The 22,756-nt window shown below is 39.0% G+C and overlaps 1 protein-coding gene across 6 annotated transcripts in view; it reads right to left on the reverse strand.

Moving 5' to 3' along the window:
- The window catches only part of PARD3B (par-3 family cell polarity regulator beta), a 358,197-nt gene that overhangs the window by 191,193 nt on the left and 144,248 nt on the right, over positions 1-22,756 (reverse strand). For all 6 annotated transcript variants that reach the window (XM_065069463.1, XM_065069461.1, XM_065069460.1 and 3 more), the window contains 5 exons: positions 15,178-15,264; positions 12,380-12,505; positions 8,214-8,572; positions 6,514-6,653; positions 5,655-5,783 (listed from right to left, as the gene is read on the reverse strand). In XM_065069463.1, coding sequence (XP_064925535.1) covers positions 5,655-5,783; positions 6,514-6,653; positions 8,214-8,572; positions 12,380-12,505; positions 15,178-15,264 — 841 coding nt within the window. The remainder of the gene's footprint in view (positions 1-5,654; positions 5,784-6,513; positions 6,654-8,213; positions 8,573-12,379; positions 12,506-15,177; positions 15,265-22,756) is intronic.

Raw genomic sequence — 22,756 nt, forward strand, 5'->3', positions numbered from 1 at the left:
CGCTTTTCATTTCCCAATGCTCTGAGGTAGGAGTTTTGGGCAGTAATCCTGTAAGCAAGTACCTCATGGTACAAGGTCTCCAAAAGGCTGAGAACCGCTGTCGCACGGAAAAGCACAGGAAACACATTCCATGAATTAGTCAAGCAATTTATTCCCCTCTTTGGTAAGTTAGGGAGTCCCACCCAAGCCAGGATAAATAAAGGGATGCTTTTTGCCAAACCTTCTGTTCACTGTGACAAGAAAGACTGTCACGTTCCTTCTAAACAGTGATCCCTTATTGATTCTTATAATAAGCACAGTAACTAATCAACAAACCTCAGTGCATAGTTTCCAGTTCTCTAAGCCATAATGAACTAGTAACCATCTTCTGAAACACATAACAAGTGCTGGGAACCTTTGAAGGGCAGCACCACGCAATGTTTTCACTCTAAAAAGATATATTTGTGTAAACACAACCTACACTCATTTCTCAACTATTCTAGAGGAGGAGAATCTACAGGCCCAAGATTCGGCACTTTCCTTCAAAAGTTCTTGGGAAAAAAACCCACAATTTCTTAAATTCTACCTAGTCTATAAAGTTATTAAAGATGAAAGGTGCCATGTGTATCCATAATAGCCTTCTCTTCATTATGCAGAACAATTAGAAACGTGAATCTTGCCTATGTTATTAAAATCCGATACATGTATATTGACTTTTTTCTTCTGTCAGACTCTTCTCCCTTTGAATAGCGATAACACAACAGATAACTGGTACTTGCTGGAATCATTTGGTGACTGAAATTCTTGACCATTTCTGGTTATCTGGGCATTAGAATCACTGGTTTCACCTATAAAAACAGGTGCAAGAATGGTTAAGTCTAGGCTGAAACTTCACCTTTTATTTCCTGCACATAAAAAGGCAAGGAACAATTAAAAGGAAATAATAGAAATTAAGCTTCGAATATTAAAGACAAAAGGACAACACTTCAGGCAAACAAGCAGATCCCCTTCAGGCACAGAAGTTCAAGGCAGTGGAAGGAATTAACATGGGGCAGACTGAAACATGCAAGTTAATGACACGGTAAGCAGAGAAAAAGCTTACTTGAACTTGCCTCTGATCCTGCTCCCTTCTACCCTGTATAGTACACCTGTAAAAACCCGCAGAATTAAAGACAACAGCTACATTATATACATTGTTGTTCCTTTAGCTTTTGCTGTAAAAATGCTGGTTCGTTCCCTTTCTCCCTCCATTCATCAGGGATCAGTGAATATGCCAAGAAACCACAGAAATACTGAGTATAGTTGAAACTGGTAAGTCAGAGCTATCTTTAAAACAAAAAAATAAAGCGTATGCAAAACTCACACCATGTATGTGCTCCAACTTGAAGAAAAATGCATCGAAATATTTTCAGTGCTCTATTATTTCTAGCAATTGCAGAACAGGCACGTTGCTCTGCTAATGTGCATCACATCACTATCCTGAAGGTTCATGAAAAATGACAATAAAGAATCACATAGGGTCATGGTGCAATGGTTTACGCCAGGGCTGTTCTCATTCAAGGAGCTTTGCTTGTTTTACCAATGTGGGAATAAAGAAGGAGCAGAGGGAGTAAGTGACCTTTATAACATTATTAAAATAAATGGCACCTTCAGTTCACATGTTTTTTCCTGGAGAAAAAAACCAAAATGCAACAAATACACATGATCAAAACCTTGTCTTTTCAAAACACAACCGAACGATAGCCACAGTTTGGTATGTATTTCATTTCCTTTGATAAGAGCTGGAAAATCCAAACCTGTTCAGCTAAGGCAGTTTGCCTCTGTAATATTCACCATCCTTCAGAAAACAATTAGTGTTACACAGTTTAAAACCCCAGTGCACCTTAAAGGATGCACTAATCACTGGTCATTCTGTAGACTGCGGTAATTAAGTGAATCCAAGATCATCCCCTGAGTTTTGGAATCAGCTCCTAACTCAGCTGCTACGTTGTCAACAGCTGGCATGAATGACTGGGAACATGTGGCTAAGCAGATAATAAGGAGGACAGCCTGTGGCTGGGCCAAATTCTACATCACTGATCTGCTCCAAAGAAAAAAAAATATCATTAGATCCTCCTTTTCTTTCTTTAAACAACACTACAAAGACTGGGTTTTCTATTTTATTCCCTCATTATGTACAAACAATGTAACTGTACAACTCTCAGATGTCGCATTGGGCTAAGCGTAACTGAAGGCCCAATTCCCTATAATTTAATAATGTCTGTTTGCAAGACTGATTCATCCTTACCCGCATCACATCTCTCCCGGCTGGTGTGGCAAAGGTTTGCTACTCAGAACGTATTTTCCGCTCGCTAGCAATTCAGCAGCATTGATCACAGTAACAAAACCCCAAACTCTGCTCCCGTTCAGCTTACTGAAGATAAAACATTCATGAGACCAAGCTTAGACCAAACTGCAGCTTTGTTACAAGGTAAACTCAAATTATATTACAGACCCAGGCAACCAAATGCCACCCACTGTTGCTTTATTACATTATTTGCTTTGTGCCCCTGCAGCTATCGAATTCTTTCCAGAAATTAATGTTGGAACTCAGTTCTAGTGGAGCAACAAGCTCGAATGTTTCCGTGCATGGTCTCTAGTGGGTCTAAGTTCCAGAGGCATCTTTGCCACAGGACCTGCTGTCAGTGGGCACCGTAACCAGGATCCTTCTCCTTTCAACAGGTTACAGGGAATCCAAAGAAAACAGCTTCTCAGATTGCACCCCTGCAGAATTGCTCAAATCAAGGTGTCGTCTGATATAAAGCAATTACCCTATTATTGCCAGGCATTAACAAAACCCCCAAGTATTTAGGTAAACTCTGCATGCATGTTACGTAGTCAAAGCACTCAGTTACAGCTGTCCTTGAAAAATATTGGATTATCCACTGCCTTTCCTTCCAAAAACAAACATTGCAAGTGCTGGCTTTTTTCTCCTCTTTGATCAAAACAGCACTGTAACTTTTGAGGTAGCGGAGGATTAGCCCAATGTAATATCATGGCTAAAGCTAAAAACAAACAAAAAGCTAAACCTATTTTAATTTATTTTTTTTAATCTTTTCTGAGACATCTGATGAATTCCAACAAGCACCATGTTCCTATCAACATGTGGTAGCTCAGCGGAATGGTAACTCACACTTCTGCTGTGAGCTACCGAACAGATGTTGCCGAAAGGCTTTTTAAATTCAGAAGGGCTGGTTCCATAAAATTATCTAATGTATTTCAGTAACTCGCATTTGTATTATATTGTACTTGATTGGGATAACAAGAAACACAGAACAGCATTAGAATTCACGTATCACCACCACTACAGTGAGGGCCATCACTTGTGCAGCGTTCCTCTGCACTGAAAGCAATCCAGTCGAAGGTCAAACCACCAGCATAAATGTGGCTGCTTTCTGGTTTTCTGTCTTGCCAGTCCTAAGTAAGTCACCTTTTGAAAGGTAGTCAATCCTTTCCTGTAGGGGCTGGAGTTTAATAGCAAGCAATTGTGACAGGTAAAAATTATAAACAGCTTTTAGATTCTTCCACCCTTTTATGCCCACACACTGTTACAGTGATTTCCGAGATAATTTGTACTATGACAATAAAAAAATAACGTATAATATTGTGGGAACGGGGAGAGAAAAGAAGAATACATACTTTTTTTTAAAAGTACATTTTCCAAGTAATGTGTTTTTATAACTTAAAAAAGCCCACAAGAAAAAAACTGTTGATGCCTTCTCAAAAAATAAGCTCTTCTTTAGAAGAGCTGGTGGATGAAAAGAAATCCTTAACATAATGGATAATATAGCACTTTCAGACTCAGAAATTTCCCTCCAATCCACTGACTCTATAGCTCAGGGCTTACTAAACAGCATTACAATGAGTGACTTGGGCGCTTTGGGAATCACTGACAATGAATGCCCAATTACAGGGCTGAAAATATTCTGCCATTATCCTCCTTGAAGATTACTCAATAAAAAAGGAAAATGAAAACAAAATAAGCCTTGTTAGGACATTGCAAAATCGCTCTACTACAGGAAAAAGTGGGCACCAGCAGCGGAACAGGAAAGGCTCATGTGGGAGAATCTGAACTCCCTCCAGCTTCGCATCCTACCACAGGCAACAGATACCCCAAACTCAACCAGCTCCTACTGGTAACAAGGACACAAGAGGAAAACAGTTTGGGGAGGAAACATGATGGACGATTTCTGCACAAGAGCCTGCTAACACTCTAAAGCAAAAGGCAAAGCAAGAAGGTGGCATAGTAAGAAAAGAATGAAGGCAGTTTGTGTTCTTTAAAGGAGATAAAATGAGACAAAAGCAGGAAATGCTGTCCTTCCTTTATCCTGAGAACTTCTTAATGAAAGGTCAAGTATAGCCATCAATCAAGATAAGGAAGAGGCTACCAAAGACATGACCTTCTTTGAGGGGAAACAAGGATGCATCAGATAGCACTTTTACACTGATGCGGCCCTGCTCTGTCTACGTGAGAGAAAAGAGAACGCAGCTTCATGCCAGCATTGTAAAAAAATAGTAAAAATTACGCAGTTGAGACAGAACAAAATCAGACATGCAAGAGCCTATTAAGGCAAAGATCGGTAGCCAAGGGAGAGCCTGCTTCCAAAATCTGTGCGGAGTGCAATGGGATGTTATTCCACAACACTCATGCAGTTTGGCTTAGGAGATACATCTCCTGGGAGCAGCCGCCCTCACCAGTTCATTACTGCAGGACTCACTACATGCACTTCACACTTCTGGTTAAAAGTTTGTTGCTTTACTGAAAGAGAACAATCCATTTTTGGTCATGCTTGATGTCACAGTTACAAAATTAATTTCCAGTACTCCCGTGAGTTATGCTTATGATGTCATTTTGGGAATGAGAAACCAGATCGCGTGGAATTGCATCTGAAGTAGATAAAATCAAATATCCATCAAAATCAAGTGCAAGTACAAATACTTCCAAAAGCCAGCCTTACACAGGTACCCTTCCGCCCTGGTTTTGCTAAAAACAAGTTTCTCTGTTAATGAATTTGCCTGTCAGCTAAAGCTTCATATCAGCTGCATTTTCATGAAAGCCAGATACATGTTTTGGTAGTTTAAACTGACCAACTGAAGTATTCCATCCCATTCACGTGATACTTCATATAAAAGTGGGAGATCACGAGGACCTCGTCCCTTTTCCTTATGGCGGACATTAGGAGAGGACCTTGCGAGTCGTCCCTGCGAACTGAGGCCTAGTGACAGACTGAATCCAGCTCCGGTTGGCTGCAGAATCCAGTCCAGGACTTCGGGTGCCATCCCAGCAGTTGCTGGGACTTTCAAGATTGGTTTTGTATATTTTGTATTATTTTCTCTATTCTTATTAGTAGCATTAGTAAAATATTTTTAATTTTTCCAACTCTCTTCTCTCTGTCCTTCTTTTCCTCCCGATCGCCTGTCCTGAGAGGGAAGGGGGGAGACGGAGGGGCTGAAGGGGAAAGGGAGGGAGAGGAGGTTAACAATACATCTGGTTCTGTTGTCACCCTGCAATCAAAACCTTGACACCTTCACTGGCTTTCTCAACCAGCAACAGTTCTTTTCCATTTCTTGCGCTAGTTTTAAAACATGGAACTGTTTCTATATTACTCTTCAGGACAAAAAGCCCACAAGTTTACCAGCTCTCGAGGTAGAAAGGCCTCGTCCTGACGAGCCACGACCAGACAGACGGACTCCCCCTGCTTGGTGCTCCTCAGCATGGCCACCAGCTCCTCCTGGGTCCTGCTGGTGATGTCCCGTCCATTCACCTACCAGGCACAAAAGACCAGAAGATGTCACATCTATCAGTAAAACTGTCTCCTGTCATTCTCCCCTCACCTAACACAGGTGTCATTAGGGACTGAGAGCAAAGAATGAGCAAGAGCTCCCACACGGTCTCCCCCTCCGGCCCTGCACAAACCACTTAACCTTTTTTCCCTCATTTTCACCATCTGTTAAAGCAGGTCTGCAGTACTTACCCACCTTGCAGGGGGTGTGTGAAGCTTAATTAGTTTGTAAAGCACTTTGATGATGAAAAGTACAGAAACAAGACCTAAGAATTATTAAAAATGTTTACCTGAAGAGCTTTTTCATGTTAGTAAGTAGAAATAACCCATTAGATAATGAGATTGTAAGTCATGAGATATATGAACATTTTAAACAGAGAAATTTGAGCAAAATTGCCTTAAAATGAGCACTTAACCACTCTGATATTAATCAGGGATTTTTGAACATGGCTGAAGAGGCAAGACATGTTTTGTTTCTAAACTTATACATTTATATGCTTTAAGACCCAAGATGTTATCAGATCCCCCTTGTTCAAACATCCCACGGACTCCTGTGAAAAGCACCTTTTTCCACATCACGGTGAAAAACACTTGTTGATAAACAGTACAAAAGCCATGAGACTTTTTCTTTCCTTTTAAATAACCAAGGCCAAGTATATTAATTTCATACATCAGTAGCTTGTGTAAGAAAATAAAATGTGTTTCTCCTAACCTCCAGGATTCTGTCTCCAGACTGCAAACGACCATCTTTTACTGCTGCACCTTTAGGTAAAATATTCTTCACAAAAATCGGACCGGGACCATGTACTGAAGAGTCTCTGGTAACCACAGTGAAACCGAGTCCTTCTGGACCTAGAAGGTCAGATATGGAACCCCCAACATCAGTTTCAACAAGCAAATGGTGATCATTAAAATGAAGTAGAGAATGTCAGCAACGTATCACAGACACTCATTCAGGTTACCAATTCAAAAAGAAAGCAAAGAAAAAACTTTAAACATAGACCTATTTTCTGCATGGTCTAGAGAAGAATTCTACCCATGACAAAACACCTGCTACAGATGGAAATACTTTTGGAGAGCCCGCAATAACACAAACCAAGGGGAGAACTCTCATTTTGGAGTCTTTACCTTTTCTCAAGGTGGTTTTAGTATCAGAGCCTTCACAAAAATGTCAACAGTCTTTGAAACAAGTCAGAGCAACCAGAATTGTTTAGTGGCATAAATATAATTTAGCAAGTTTTACCGAAACCTGTTGAAAAGTGGAGAATGTCGCGATTTGAATGCAAAAACCGCTGTCGACATGCGGTCAAGAAAGGACAAGTGATATTTCAAAGCTGTTTGTTGCCTGGAAATAAACAACCTCAAGTGTTAATAGCTAAATGTTTTAACAAAGAATTAGAGAGTAAAATCAATATTAGCAGGTGGCTTATTGCTTATAAACCACCAAAAGCACCCAGGAATAGCAGGGTTCATAAACACCTTTTTCTATTGAGCAGGACTGCTACCCCGTGATAGTTTTCTGAGATGTCAACACGTATCACATTCCTATCATTTCTAAAAATATAAATAAGTGTTTCAAAATCAAAAGCATTACATCTAAAACGGGGAAAATCCTGAAGCAGGTTTTGTTGTTGGCTGAAGAGTTCAGAAGTAAAGATGAGTGATTTAAGAAATACCAAAAATTAAGAAATGACAGCTTGATTACATTCATTACGTGTTAAAAGAACAAAGTCACAGGCGGTTTTTAAAAGGGGCCACTTCTAGCATCAAATTTAACTCTCAGCCAAACCAAAGACAGAAATTAAACAGAAAACGTAACTGCTAATTGGGATCTGCTTAGGCACATTTTACTACCTGTGCATAAACCTGCTACTCCATGTAAAGACAGACATCTGCATGCAGCAGCAATGCAAAATACACACACAAAAGCTGAATAAATACAGGTGGAAAGAAAAGGTTGGTAGAAAACATAAAAAAAGGCAAAGACAGGTAAATCTGCAGTCAGCTTCTCGGATAACGTGAAACATAGCAGATTCTCTTTTTAAACACATCTTTAAAAGAATGTCGTAACAGTGCTGGTCAATCGGCAGATATTAATAAAAACAACACAGGTCACCAGCAGACTGTTCAAATTTTTCTTCTGTAACTTGGAAGAAGGATGAAGGATCTTTATGTCATGTGGTGCTAATGAAATACCTTGCACATAGTCAGAAACTGAGATGCTTTAAAAACCTGGACAACAAGAAAGGTGGCTGTTGAGAACATTACAGTTCCTTTACCTTTTGCAAGTTTTAGAACTTCTAACCATAAATATCTTGCTTGTGTTTATAATGTCACTAGCTTAGTTAAAAGTTTAGGTATCAATATAGAGAACATGATACAGAACTAATCACATAATCTCCAAACGCTTACCTTTCTTCAGGTCTATCTTTATTTTCTTTGCATTTTTTTTATTGCCAAAGCCCATAAGGGGAGATAGTGATGGAGACGACGACTTTCTCACCAGCCGGGGGAGGTTGGGGCTCTTGGCTTGTTGCAGCGTTGCCTGTACACCCGTGTCCAAGCTGTTTGCTCCAGAAAGATTCATGGTTTTCAGAGCAGGTTTGGGATGAACAGGAGGTGGAATCTTTGTTTTTGGCACTCCTTCTTCACTATCCAGAAAACAAAGAGGGGCAATAGCAGCCTTCTCATATTGTTCTCGATTATATGGAGGAAGGACTTCCAAGGTAACGCTTTGAAATTTCATTGCCTGACGGAAAACGTCCTGAGCCCTTTAAAAGAAAAATATGAAAATCCACATAACAAACTGGAAAATTTGGGTAAAGTTTGGAGTTGTTTACAGAGAATAAGACAAAAATTTCTCTTAGATGTGAAGAAGTAATGTTATCTTCCCATCTGCAGGGTCCTCTTTATAAAAAGTACACATTAGATAGGTTTTCTAAACTACAGTATTTCCTTACACTTCAAGTCGGAACAGCACATCTGTCAGGATTCCTAGGCTGCTATGAAATACCAGACAGAATAAACTAATGAACACAGTTCTTAATCTGGAGGATCAGGAAGGGAAGTTCTGATAGTAAATGCTCATCAAAAGACTCCTGAAGTTATAGCTTGCTGCTTTTTTCAAGTGTTCCTGTGTTACATATATTCTTGCTGGCACAGACACACGCTGAGCACGTAGGAGCAATGGTTCTGCTGGATCCATCTACTCTGAGCAAGCTCAAGACTCCACTTTTTCTGAGTCCAGCCTAACTGCCTCTTGGATTCCTTCACCATCCCTGATCCAACTCCTGGCTGATGCCACAGCAATAAAAAAGGATGAGGGTGTGAGATAAATAGACATCTTCAGAAGAAATACAGTGACTGCAAGTGGTGCAATAGAAAAGGATGATGGTCCAATTATTTGTATCTTTCTACATAAACCAATAAATAATTGGGTAGGTAGCACTCATGTATTTCAAGCAGTAACCCCTTGCTGAAGTGGACATGTGGACTTTACTTCCTCAATGTCTTTGTAGATGTGCTCAAGTGCAACATCAGTAACTGTTAGAGGATTTAATGAAACTACTCCCCTTGACCTGATAACACGGTTAAAAACAGTGTTTGGGTTTCCTGCATTGCAAGGCACTTAAGACAAGTTGGCCCAAGCAACTGTTCACAAGGCCTTCCCTGGATTTTGAATAACCTGTGGATTCAGTCAACCAAGACATTTTACACACCTTGGATTCTAAAGAAAGAAAGGAGACTTCTCTCTTTCTGTGCTTTCCTCACTTACCTTCTGATGAAATGGGCTGACTTTATTCCATACTGCAGAAGTCAACTACAGTTCAAATAAAGGTAGTAGCTGAAGCCCATCTTGAGAACGAAAAAACAAGAACTTCTGCTTTGCACAACCACGTTGAAAGGGCAAGTAACAGCTACATTAACTTTTAAATAAATCACAGTGTCCCTTTGAGAACAATTTGCACATCTCCTGCTTTTCTGTAGTGTGTTTGTCAGTCAGGCCAAGTAAGTATTTCGCTCAGGTCTTGGCTTTGGATTCACACTCAGGAGTCAATGTAGAAAGTAATTCCAAAATAAACACTTTTTACACTGATCCAGAACGGAAGCCACCACAGATGTTCACATCTTGAAAACACACCTATGGCCTTCCCAGTTATAGGCTGCCTGCTCACCCATAGCCTGGGAAGGTTATCAAGGACGGATCTTACCCTGACCACACAAACCATGGCACGCTCCCAGAATAATGATGTAAAGTCTTATCCAGGTTTCTTTCACGCCCCATCTTCATCCTTGCAAGCAACCACTTGGTCAGATGTTACAAGGTAATTTAATAACTCAGTTTCAGGATATGAATATTTTAAATATATGAAAGGGAAAATATAAGATCTCCTTCAAACATAAAATAGTGGAAATAACACAAGGCATCCTGTGGGAAAGCTTAAATGCAGTCTTCAGGGGCAAAATAACTGGCTGCACTTCAAAGTGGAAAAAATAATGGATGGAAAAATTTCCATTTCTCGAGACCCCAAATGCATACTTTAAAGAAATAAGGGAGTCAATTAAAAGAGGTGCTAGAAACTCTGCAACACAACACAACGTAATTGAATAGATTACCAGCAAAAGAAAAAGTAGCCCAGTCCCAATATATAGAAGTGTTATGAACACGGGAATACGGAAAGTAGGCTGCTGCTGTTCCAGCCGCAGAAGCAGCAATCATCGGTCTCTGCTGAAAATGGAAAGAGAGGAACCGTTTCTGCTAAGTGTTAAAACAGCTTTTACAAGGGTTATGAAGAAATGCCAATTTGAAACTAGCAAACAGATTTTCCTCTCAAAGGACAATCTGAAGACTATTTCTGGGTCAACAGTCACCGGGACAATACTTCATCACATCCTTTACAATTACAACATCTCTGTAACTTGGGCTATATAGTTATGTCATGCCAGATGAAAACTGAACTGCCTATTCACTGGGATTAGTTTCAACCCAGAAAGCTGCTTTCTTTAGTCATTCTCCACAGCTGGAGAAGAGATGATGCAGAAGGCTTTTCTGGAAGGCAATTCAGCAGAACAACGTAACAGGACATGGGGCCAGGCTGGAGCTTGTCCAAAAGACTCCCCCAGTTCTCAAACGGGCGTCAAGTCCTTTTTGCCCACACTTTTTCTCTTCTGATCCAACACTGCTGCAACCACACTGCCCGTTGCTGTAACATAAGGTGACTCAGACCAACTAAATACGGCTCTGCGTCACCTTTTAGTCACTTCTCTAACTCACCTAATGACAGAGATTGTCTAACAAAACTGGCCTCTCTAAACTAACAACTGTCTTTGTAAATATCCCTTTCAATTCCAAAAACTTTATATAAACGTGGAGAATGTGAAGTGTCCCGTGCTTCTCATTTTGAAGAGAAGCCTGATGGAGAACCGCAAAGTTAACTGCAGTATTTCTAACTGTACGAAAACGTAGTAACCTTAGAGAAAAATACATAGAGTCCTCCACTCCACATCTCACGATCTTAAAGCCCCTGGAGATGTAGTTACATTCTGAACAGAAAAAAAAGGGAGAATAAATCTGTAAAGAAAAACATCACATACAATTTTGAAAAGAGAGGTTTTGATTCCGGCAAAATATCATTCAAGGACACATCTTCATTACATAGCCGCATAGGTGAGGCAATTAATATTTTAATATAATACCAATGCTTCTGATACAGTTGGTCATTTAAGTGGGAAGAGAAAGGAATGTACTGTATCATAGCCGAATACGTGTACCACCAAATACGCAGAAAGCAGTAACTTGGAAAGCTATTAGGAAGTACAGCCTCGGAAAGAAGGTGATACCTACAATACAGAACTACGCTGGTTTTATGAAAACCTACTTTGCACATATTTATCCCTAACAGTGAAATTACTTATTTGATTTTAGTCTAGAAATCTGGAACATTTGGCTTCCTGTTTAGAATGTTAAGCCTCAAATCCCTCGAGATCTCAATAGTTTTTTGTTATATTATAAACAATCACTCAGCTGTCTAAACATATGGATTAAAAGTAAAAACAAACTACTATTTAATTACTACAGCAAATATCTGCAAAATTTGAGAGGCTATTCTTTTACGCAACAATGTCACATTAATGAACAGCCGATCAAAGCAACCTGTTACTTAAAGTAATTTGAGATAGATAATAAATGTCAACAGATTTTTAACAGAAGTCATAAGAGGTGAGACTTAGCATTTAGCTCAACTAATCATGGTTTGACAGTAATAGTATTTTTTAAAAATTAAATGCTCAAAAAGCTGCAGCACCAAACTAAAAACATATTCTTTCATTTGCAAAAGAACGTTAAAAACATGCTGTGATGTTAATGCATTCTGAAGGTCTTATGTGGAACAAATAACAACAAGAATACAGAAAAAAAAACCCAGAAGAATTATTAAGAAAATAAAGAAAATAAAAAAGTTTCTGCCAGGTCTCAATTTTACAGGCATAAATATGAATCCCTTTGCATGAATCAGTGAATAAACACAGTACTGTACAAAATCCTGGCTAGTTAAAAGCACCAGTGAAGCAGCACTTACTGTGCAAAGGTTTTATCTGTAAGGTCCACGTGGTTAATTTTCACAATGCATTCATTTTCGTGGAAAAGCCCATCACGCCTGGATCTGCTGTTTTCTTCAATACCGCGGATGAAGAGTCCCAGCATCCTAAAAGGGAAAAAGAAAATAAGTGAAAACTATCCTTATTCTGCTCATATGGATCTATAGCAACCAAAAATAGATATTAATCCCTCCTAGGTATGAGATGAGACAGAGTGGGCCATTATGAGTGATTAACCTAGAGAATGATTTCCAGCTCCCGCTGACTAAAATGAAGGGGATCACAAGAAACACCAAGAAAAACTGCTGGAAATTAATATTAAGTCCTGTAAGTCATACTTGGAGAAACAGAGGAAAACACCCAGATCTCCCCATCCACTTGAAAATCTGAATCTAACTTACTCAATATTTGTCTGCCACTAAGATTACCTTGCTCCAAAGAATGCTATTAACTATGTCAAATGACACTATATTCACCATGCATCTGATTTCAGATTTATTGTATAATAAAATTTAAACATGCCAAATCAATGTACTTCCAAGTTAAAACTTGGTTCCTATTGAACATCCTTCAAAATATGTAACATCTACTGCATGAAGATTCTCTTGCAACCTGTGTTACCCTTCACTAAAGGATTCGAAGGGGCAAACATCCAACCAGTGGCTATCAAATAACTAAACACTAACAAAATCATAATGATAACTAAGAACTAACCAAACATAATTACATTCAGATGCAAATCAATAAATGTAGAGGAATAAAAGAATTAAGAAGGTTGCTCACTAATCCATCTAATGCAGTGGGATTTCTCACTTGTCTGAAACTCGTGTGCTGTAGAACCTGAATGAGTGGCTTGAGCTGCATATGCTGTGGCAGCTTAAAGTCATTGCTCCATTACTTTTTTCCACAGCCTCCATTTTAGCATTATTTCAATGCATTATTAAATCTTAATTCCATTTTTTTACATTATAAATGCAAAATAAAGGGGAAAGTTATTCCCATTAGTTTTGTAGTCCCTGTATAAACTAAGATTTTGTAAATTAATACAATGTTTTAACCACTTCTAGAAAAATGCTGCTGTGCAGCAGCACCAGGCTAAAGCCAGGACTACCTTATTAAAAGATAACTTTACAACTGAAATACCAGACCAAGGCAGTCATGGCCAGAGTGCCCTCATAAATTGTATATTGTCATTAACTGAGAGATGCTCTTCTGTACTTTCTCATGTTATAATGAGTTAAAATCTATACACTACTCTCAGGCTTGATTAAATAATAGGGACAAGCGACGTTAAGTCACTCTGGTGGTTTTACAAAGACGTCGGTATGGTTCTGCCAAGGGTCATTAAAATTTCAAGACAAGTGTCTAAACAAGTATTTCATCTGTCAGAATCCCCTTTACTCTGAGGGATCCCCAAAAGCACTTGTAAATAAGGACACACGAACACGCATGCTGTGTAGACCAAGGCACCAGACTTTTTCTTCGTGAGGTTCTTTCAAAGCTGCACCCACCACAGTGATACTTCAGTACAGACCTGGATCAGAGTCACAATGATTCCTGATTTTATTAACTTGCAGTTTCAGCACATTTTTTTACCGAATGGTCTTGAAACACAGAGTACATGCTACAACCCTTATCTGCATCTCACAATGGGGTAACAAACACAAGAGCCTCTCTCCAGCCTGCAAAGCCACCGACACATGAGCCCATCATGCCATTTTTCCCAGCAGTCGGTGCACATCTATTTTCCCTTTTGGCAAACAAAACATTCTGAATGAATTTGGGCCCACTTGCAAACTCAGGTCCTGCTGAGAAAACATTTATGCACACAGACCTCCGCAAGGCCGTTTAATCCTTTGCATTCTCTGTCCTACAGGAAAACTGACAAGAAACATTTAAGAACAGACAATTTTTACTTTTGCAATAATTGTCTTTGTGTTACAGGAAGCCATATTGCTATGAAGTAGCATCATTTATGGCATTGGCAATTTCCCATCTCTTACTCAGGGCTGCGAGTGTCATATTAACTCTCTGGTTAAGCCTCTGTATGTCAAATTTCAGCCTAGATTTTTATTATTCTTCTTATTATTATTATTATTATTTTTACATCTGAGTTCCATAGCTTGGAAAACAGCCTTTATGAAAATGCTGACACAGTCTTAACTACAGCACATCAATATGAGCATGCTGCTATAACAGGCTTTTGTGATCTCAAGAGACTATGTTAAATCATTTATAATTAAAGTAATTGCATTGTGACAAAGAAAAGTTCATGGTATAGTGCACATTTTCTAAACGCTATACAACCAAATTTGAAAGGTGACTTGAAAATTAAGAGGCATGACCAAGTTTTTGTTACTGTTCTTGTCTGGTATGTCACTAAGGAAAGGCCGATGCAGAGGGAACCAACTGGGGAAAAACAAAAGGAAACCAAACAAAACACACCACATACCCCCCAAAACAAACTAACACAAAGCAAACCACAAACCAGAAAACACCACAACAAACTCAAACCAGCCCACACACACAAAGCCAAACCAACACCAGAAAAAGAGAATAAAACCAAAAGCAATTAAAACAACATACATGACCAAAGAGAGTGGTATTGTCTCATACATACCTTAGACTAGTAAACAGATATTGGTAATGGAAGAAAATTGTCACAGACCAATTTTCTTTTGAGCTTTTCTTTTCCGTATGGTTAAATAGTAGGTGTTTTCAGAGAACCACAACTAAGTTTCATTACTAAACTTCCTGGGCAATGCAGAAAATCTCTTACCTTCCACTCAAAGATGAAAAAAAGGGCACTACATGGATTCCCAAGGGTCCACCTTCCGCAGAAATCTCCACTGTTTTTGTCATTTCACTAGAAAAGAGCACAGGGAAACACATCTCACACGCTGCTTCACACCATTCTATGTTAAAAACAAACTCCTGACTGATCAGACAGCTGAAATTATAGGAAAAATATGCAACTGAGAGATCACTAATATATAAAAATACAACTAAATGCAAAATGGCTATCATTCTTTTATTTTTTTTTTTTTAGATGAGCATTTGTGTACTTCAAAAGGGAAAAACACCAAGTAGTAGACATTCTCCTAAATCAACCTTTACGTAAATTAACCAGAATATTAAAGAATAAGCTTTTAAATCAGGAGAGACCTCATCATTCAAAAAAAAAAAAAGAAAAATAAGAAAAAAAAAAAGGTATTGTGGCAGAATGCAAGCCCCCCTCTCTCCCCCTCCCTCCTTCAATATGGAAGGAGTGGACACATCTCCCTCTCTCTGTGCTGCCTGAGGCCAACAGCTTCTTTTGTTTGGCCCCAGAGCCCCCTGGCCAGGGTCGTTAAGAGAGAGAAGAAGGGAGAGGAAAGGCGCCAGGGAGCCGCTGGGCACCCGTGGCCAGTGTGGGGGATGTTTGGAAGCTTCAGGGGCACCCACAGCCAGGGTGGAGGTGCAGAGAAGCTTCTGGAATGCCAGTCAGATCTGATCAGCCAATAAAAAATGGGACTCTCGTCGAGGCTCCGCCCCTTGCGCAATCCTCGTGGAGCGAGCTGCTGCCGCCAAGAGCCACTGCCCCCCTCAATACGAGCACATGTATAAATTATTTCCTCATATAATCGCGGGTGTATTTTCCTCTCGTGCTTCCACATAAGCACGTGTAATATTCCGTGCATATTTGCACGTGTATTTCTCCTCGCAGGATTGCGAGTGTATTATAAATTTACCCTCACGGAATCACGAGTGTACACTTTCTGTCCTCAATACAAGTACGTGTATCCCTTTAAAATAACCCCACACCATGTTCAGGCAAGTGTGGACTCTTCCCAGACTCAGGGACGGCTCCGGCATTGTTTTGGTGAAGCCATGTGCATGCTCACTGTGGACCGCCTGTTGTATTAGTTGCTGCCCCTTAATAATTTTCCTCAACTGATACCCCAACCTGTATTCAAGTCACTTCTGGAGTGCTAAAACCCTGTTTCTCACCGGTTTAATAAAAGTTGTTTTGGACCCTGTTGTCCCTTAAACTAACCTTGGGGTGCCTCCGTGACAGGTATTCTATATGTTCTTAATTTAAGCTCCACATGAGCTTCTTCAGTAAATTTCCCCATGTGGACACATTATAAAAAATGAAGATGATGCATTAATGACATCAAAGTCGATAAGTAAATTAGTCAAATAATATTTAACTATCTTGATTTCTGTCCTTAGTTGCATACAAGCTCACTGACAAACAAAGGACAAACCCCATTGTAATCAAAAGTGCAACTCAGTTTCCTTCCTCAAACACCGGTATCAAAAACCTCTTTGTTATCTTGGACAGATTTTTGCTGCTTCATAGCTAAGTGCTGTTTCATTTCCTATTGAGTATTTTACACTGTCAGCCTTACAGTGACCTGAACTCTATTCTGGGTGACCATAACATGAAAAGGAAGGTATATGAATTGGCTAGAAGGTTAAAAAGATGGAGAAATGCACCGTCTGTATTTGTGTTCCCTTTTTCTACACCAGTCTACATCTCCTGTAATACCCCTCCTCTCAAATCACACTGATTTGAGGATTAGTGCCCAGTGGACACCAACTGGGTATTTGCATTTTCATTAGAGCGCGCTAACACATTCAATACACGTTCTGGAATAAGACTAGAAAATAAGTTTACATCATTTTCTTTCTGTTTTGGAGTTTGATGGGCTAAGTGGGGTTGGTTACTCGGAAGCTTTGTGGAGGGTTTTATTTGTTAATTATTCTTCCAAAGAAGCTGACCCTTGAATTAAATTATATTCCATAAAAATGGAATGGATAGATCCTGAATAACAAATCACTACAGATCCAAACATCAGATTTCCATGTTACTATATTTGTAAGACAGGCCTGATCAACAAGCATTTCTATTTGCTGATATCTTGTTTCCTGTATTCCCCTCTCTTCATAACTCAAACAGGGAAATCCTGACAAAATCTTCCTGTAAATTTTTTAGAAAACATTTTTTTTCCAGTGAAAATGGTCAGAAAAGCTAATCAGGGTGGTTACTAAAACCTCAGAAATGAATGCAGAGGAAATCAACTCTTCTCTCAGTTCCATTTTCTACTTCTTTCAATTCTCTTAACAGAGAAAAAAAAAAAATCAATTGAAGGGCTACTTTTATTGCCTTTTGAACTTCTACAGATTCAAAACATACAAGAAAATTAAGCAGCCAAATCCTAGAAATCCAGCAAATAATCAAAAGCAGTGAATGGGCTTTCATTTGTAGAGCGAAAATTGAAATAGGTTGGAGTTGTCCCCAGATAACCCCACGCTGCTCAAACACCCCGGGGAAGAGCAACTGGAGAACAGAGCAGGAATTGGTTGGAGGGCTCTCACGACAGACAGGTTAGCTGTCAGCTTACATCAAGGCACTTACAGCTCTAAGTAGGCTCAAAGCCAAATAAAACATACAAGTGTATTTTTAAATCTAACATGAAATCCACACACTAAGAAAAATAGCTTTGTGAAAACAAATAGCCCGTGTGTAAACTCTGTGTTACTTTTTAAAAGTGTGGAACATCCTAAAAGTTATGTATGTACTAAATATCCAGAATAAGTGCACACTCTACATATGTATCTAACACCTACTTTAGAACCATGATTTTAATCAGAAATTAATCAAAATAGACTTTTCATTCAACGTGACTCTTAGTTACACCTAAGAAGACAACTGCTCTTCACAACAACTTCCACACATCTTTGAGGACATGATACCTATGAAAGCCTGACAGTTAAAAAAAGCAGGATACCTGGGATTCTGCTTTTTTTGGTTTAGGTACCCGAAAGATTAGAGACTCATTAGACACTCATGCTGTCCATCTTCCAGCAGGTGTAACCTGGACGGAGTGCTCAAAAATAGGGCAGGGATGAATGAGATCCTCAAAAGGATGAGTTTTTAAAATACTCATTATTGGGACTCTTCAGTTTGATGGTCCAGTTAAAAAACTGAAAGAGAGGGCTATGCAGAATGGCTTTCAACTGCTGTTTGATAGCTGTGATATTAACAGAGAGGGTAATTTATGGAGTTTCTGCAATATTCAACACATTAAAAAAATAAAAGTCCTCAAAGTAGCTAAAAATCTAAAATACAATTTACAGTAAAAGAAAAAACAATTCTGGTCTCTCAAGTAAGCATAAAAGACGAGGAATCCAATTGCCAGGTAGGCTGGGAATACTGGTGAGCAATGCAGCGAGTGCCTCAGGGCGTTACATGGCCAGTGTCCCCTGGGTGTTCTCCAAGGAGCACACCGAGCTCCGACCTCACAAAACGCTCTCCTTGCTCAGTGTGTTAACCCGGTTTCTACGGAATACGTACAGATATCTTCTCACAGCAATCACAATAAGCAAACTCTTAAAAAGCATTTATGTCAGTGGAATTTTCCAGCAGGGCAGGGCTCGCCACAGTGCACTCCGGTGTTTCCAGTGCGTGGTGGCATCTCCCGTCCCTTCGCTGCACAGAGAACACCCGCCTGGGGCACCCCAGGCCACATTCAACACTGTGCTATTGATTTTTAACCTGAAGAAGCTGTCATCATTTACTATTTAAATTCTTCACTGCTTGATGTTTCTTGATTTCTGCCAGATTCTTTATAGTCTATCACATTTGTCGGGAAGGTTTGCCATACATATTATTAAACACGTTGATGAGTACAGTTTAGCAAAGAGAGAGACAGAAAAGACGCACGCAAGCGTGTAGTGAGTATGCATAGTATTCCATTTCTAACATGAAAACAAAATTTCAATGGAGTGCTGCACGTTCAGACGTATTCAGTGGTGAATCGGTCTGATCTTCAGATTGGCAGTGCCATTGCTGTCAAATACTATAACTCCTTCTTCCAAAAACCATATCAAGAATTAGCAGTTTGTTAGTTATGCAATAGGAAAAGATTTGTTGGTTGAAAACTTCCCTGCAAACCATCCCATAATGCGGAAGAACCAATCTCAGCTACTGAGCACACAGATGCTTCAAAGGGACCGCTCTCCAGAAATAAGATGGAGTTTTGCAGCAGAGCCTGTTTTGCTGAGATGCTTTGACCTTCTCGAATCACAAGTGCTAGGAGAATCATGGTAGGATAACGCAGTAGACGCAGCCTGAAGACAGTACCGTGAAAAAAGCTGCTTTCTGCATGGGTTACTGGGCAAAACTTGTCATCTAGTACTTGTCACAAGAATCTACTGCCTGAATAAACACAGATCAAGTATTTATCATTCCAGTGGCATATTCTCTTGCCACTTTAGTCTTATTCAACACTTGCATGTAAGTCTTCAACCCAGGCACAACGTCACCAAGCAACAGCCTTTGAATCCATCGTTCAATTCCCCATTTCAGCTGCTCCACTCTACACAGAGCTAAAACTATCCACAAAGTTTAAATATTTACTATGAGATAACGCCAGAATCTTCCAGTTTCGGGTTTGAAGAGGTAACCAATCACCCTCTCCTAATAAAATACATTGATCTAGTAAAGATGCTACTATAATAGAGACAGTTTTCCCCCACTAAAATCAGTTAGTTCTCACGAGATCAGCTGTCTAAAGGTTTAGAGAGAAACCAGACAGCCTGCAGGCACCAGGTTTTTGTGTCTTTTTCCTTTAAATCGAGTTGTTCCATTTCTGTGTTGTTAGACTAATGAAAGACACAGAAGATTTAAAAAAATATATAAAATACTAAGAAGAAAAAAAAGCTGCAGTTATGCTTTAATTATGTATCTACAGTGCTTAAAGCAGGGAACTGACCCTGACCTCTGCTAGAAAGAAGTGGGAAGACAGCAAAACAGAACATAAAACACCTAATGAATTATCTATGCAAAAATTACCCTTTGAGTTCTAACTAATCCACTGCTATTAAGCTCAGCATCCAAGCAGATTCATGTTTACTGTTCCTTAACACAATCATTTTTACTAAGGAAAGAAAAGCAAGGTTTTCAAACCGGTATTACTATGTACGGTGTGCTAAGGGATCCCACGTTAAAGGTTATGACAAATTTCTCCATGACTTCTGCTGTTAGTTTAAATATCTTTCAGTCCTAGTCCAGAACATGAGGGGAAGAAAGGAAAAATATGGAATTTTATACAACGATGGCATGAGCTTGGCTTCCTTTACTCTGAACATCATTTTCAATAGAAATCCAAAATAAATTAAAAAAAAAAAAAAATCCACCTTCAGAAATTACAAAAGGACTATCATTAGTCCTGTATTATTTAATTTAAGAATGTGCTAAGGACCCAATGTTTCAAGTCTCTCTTCTAGCAAAGTTCAGCTCTCAAAAGGTCAAAATTTTCAGGCTCCTGAGAGATATAGGTCCGAAAAGTTTCCCAGTACTTTTACACTGAAACGCTTTAAGAAATCCTGGCAAAAAAAACTGCCTTTCCATTAGCTTCTAACAGAGGAGCTAAAAGTCCTCCAACACCGCCACTCATTTCATTTACCCAACGTGTGACTAATTTTGCCTGCTTAAATCAGCAAACTGGTTTTCTTCGCGTGGAACAGTTTTCCTGTTGAGTGAGCAATATACACCAAGCCTGGAGCCTTTAACTTCAACTCACTGGGCTTCACAATCATAACATATTCATCCTGGTATCCTTTTATTCTGCTTCCCTCTGGAACACCCATTATTGGCTGCAGTTAGTGACGGGACACTGACCTCAGACAGGTTGGTGCTCTGACCATTTTCTAACCATATTCTAAGGAATATTTTCTAATGAAAGCAGCAGGGTCAATAGTGGTTTACTCAACACAGCTTATTTCAATGAAAGCTTAAGGTTTCATGACTTGGTGAGTATCTAAATATACCAAGAAAGAGATCTACACAAACCACAAACAATACTTCCTTTCGGAAATAACAGTGTAAAAGGAGTCAAATTAGATATTAAGATGCTAGTTTTGTGGGGAAAAAAACAGTTTTACTATTCATTACTACTTTATTAATAAAACCTTCTTTACTTATACCTGATCAAGTTAAGATACCAGAATAAGATAAATAGATAGACAGATAGATAGATAGATAGAAAGATGAGGTTACTAGTGACTCATTATTTTCCATCATAAACCTACTGCGCCTAGTGAAAAAATACTTTTGTTAACAATAGTTTTAACAAAACCCTCTTCACTTTTAAGGAAAAAGCCATAAAAGAATGAAAATTACCTTGAAATTTTAACTGACTTTTGAAATTCCAGTGAATTTCAGAGATTTACCAACTTTGATTTACAAATAACATGTTCTGATTTCCTCCTAAGTTCACTGTTTGAAAAAACTGGAATATATTACAAATACTTGAATATAATTCATGATTTTGAGGGCAAAATTGTCATACTACTCATTTCATCCCAAGGTTTCTCCTCTAAATGCATACATCCCAACTCATTTTATCTCCAAAAAAACTACAACCAATGCAGAAAGGTTCATTCTGGCCAGCACCCTGTACATTCAACACTTTGATGTTCAGGCATTAGAGTGGTCCCCTATCTATATTCTTTATTGCTTTTCCTTCCATACTCCTCCATAAATCAAGACAGTTTGCAGAATTCAACATAAATCCTAAGCGATGTACAGAAACCCAGACTTGTTAGTGACTGTTGACTTGTTAGTGTTCTCTGACATGACAGAGAAGACCCAGCTACTTCAGAAAACTGAATATCTGTGTAAAGTATCACAGAGGGCTTCCTCGTTGTCAACATTGCCAATAGTCATTGAAATCAGGTTTTGAAGATTAAATGCAAATCACAACCTTCTGAAGAATCCCATATGTAAGAAATGATGTATTCAACTCGATAAACAATAATATGCTCTCAGAAGATTCCTAGGTTCGATATCTAAGCCACCCTAGTAAAAGCATAAGGACAATATATATGAGCATAGCATGCACAAAGCTTGATTAATCCCCATTACAAATTAACGGATCAAGAGACAAATGAGCGCGTATCTTTGGTGATGCATAATAATTCACCTCGAAGAACAAGAAAAACTAAGCAATTAACTTTCTTGCATGGAAAATACTTATTGTTGAGATGCTCTAAAAGGTGAACCTTTTCCAAAATGCTGGCATGGCCCAGAAGACCACTGAGGTTTGAGTCCCTGCTCTTGTAACCTTCCCCACATGCTCTGAGGATATAAGTTCATAGGTAAAAAAGGAATATTAACACTTGGTTTTTCTCAGGTGTCTGTGAGGATCAATGCTCAAGATTAAGGAACTGAAATACTGCTCATTTATTGGTTTTTATTTGTACTGTTTTGACAAACAACTACCAACAGCAAAATTATACCAAATTACTATTTGCTATCATCAAAATGGAAACAAATGAATTTCTGACAATTTAGCTGGCACACAGAA

This window comes from Columba livia, chromosome 7 (assembly GCF_036013475.1).
Source record: "Columba livia isolate bColLiv1 breed racing homer chromosome 7, bColLiv1.pat.W.v2, whole genome shotgun sequence".
Classification (NCBI taxonomy): domain Eukaryota; kingdom Metazoa; phylum Chordata; class Aves; order Columbiformes; family Columbidae; genus Columba; species Columba livia.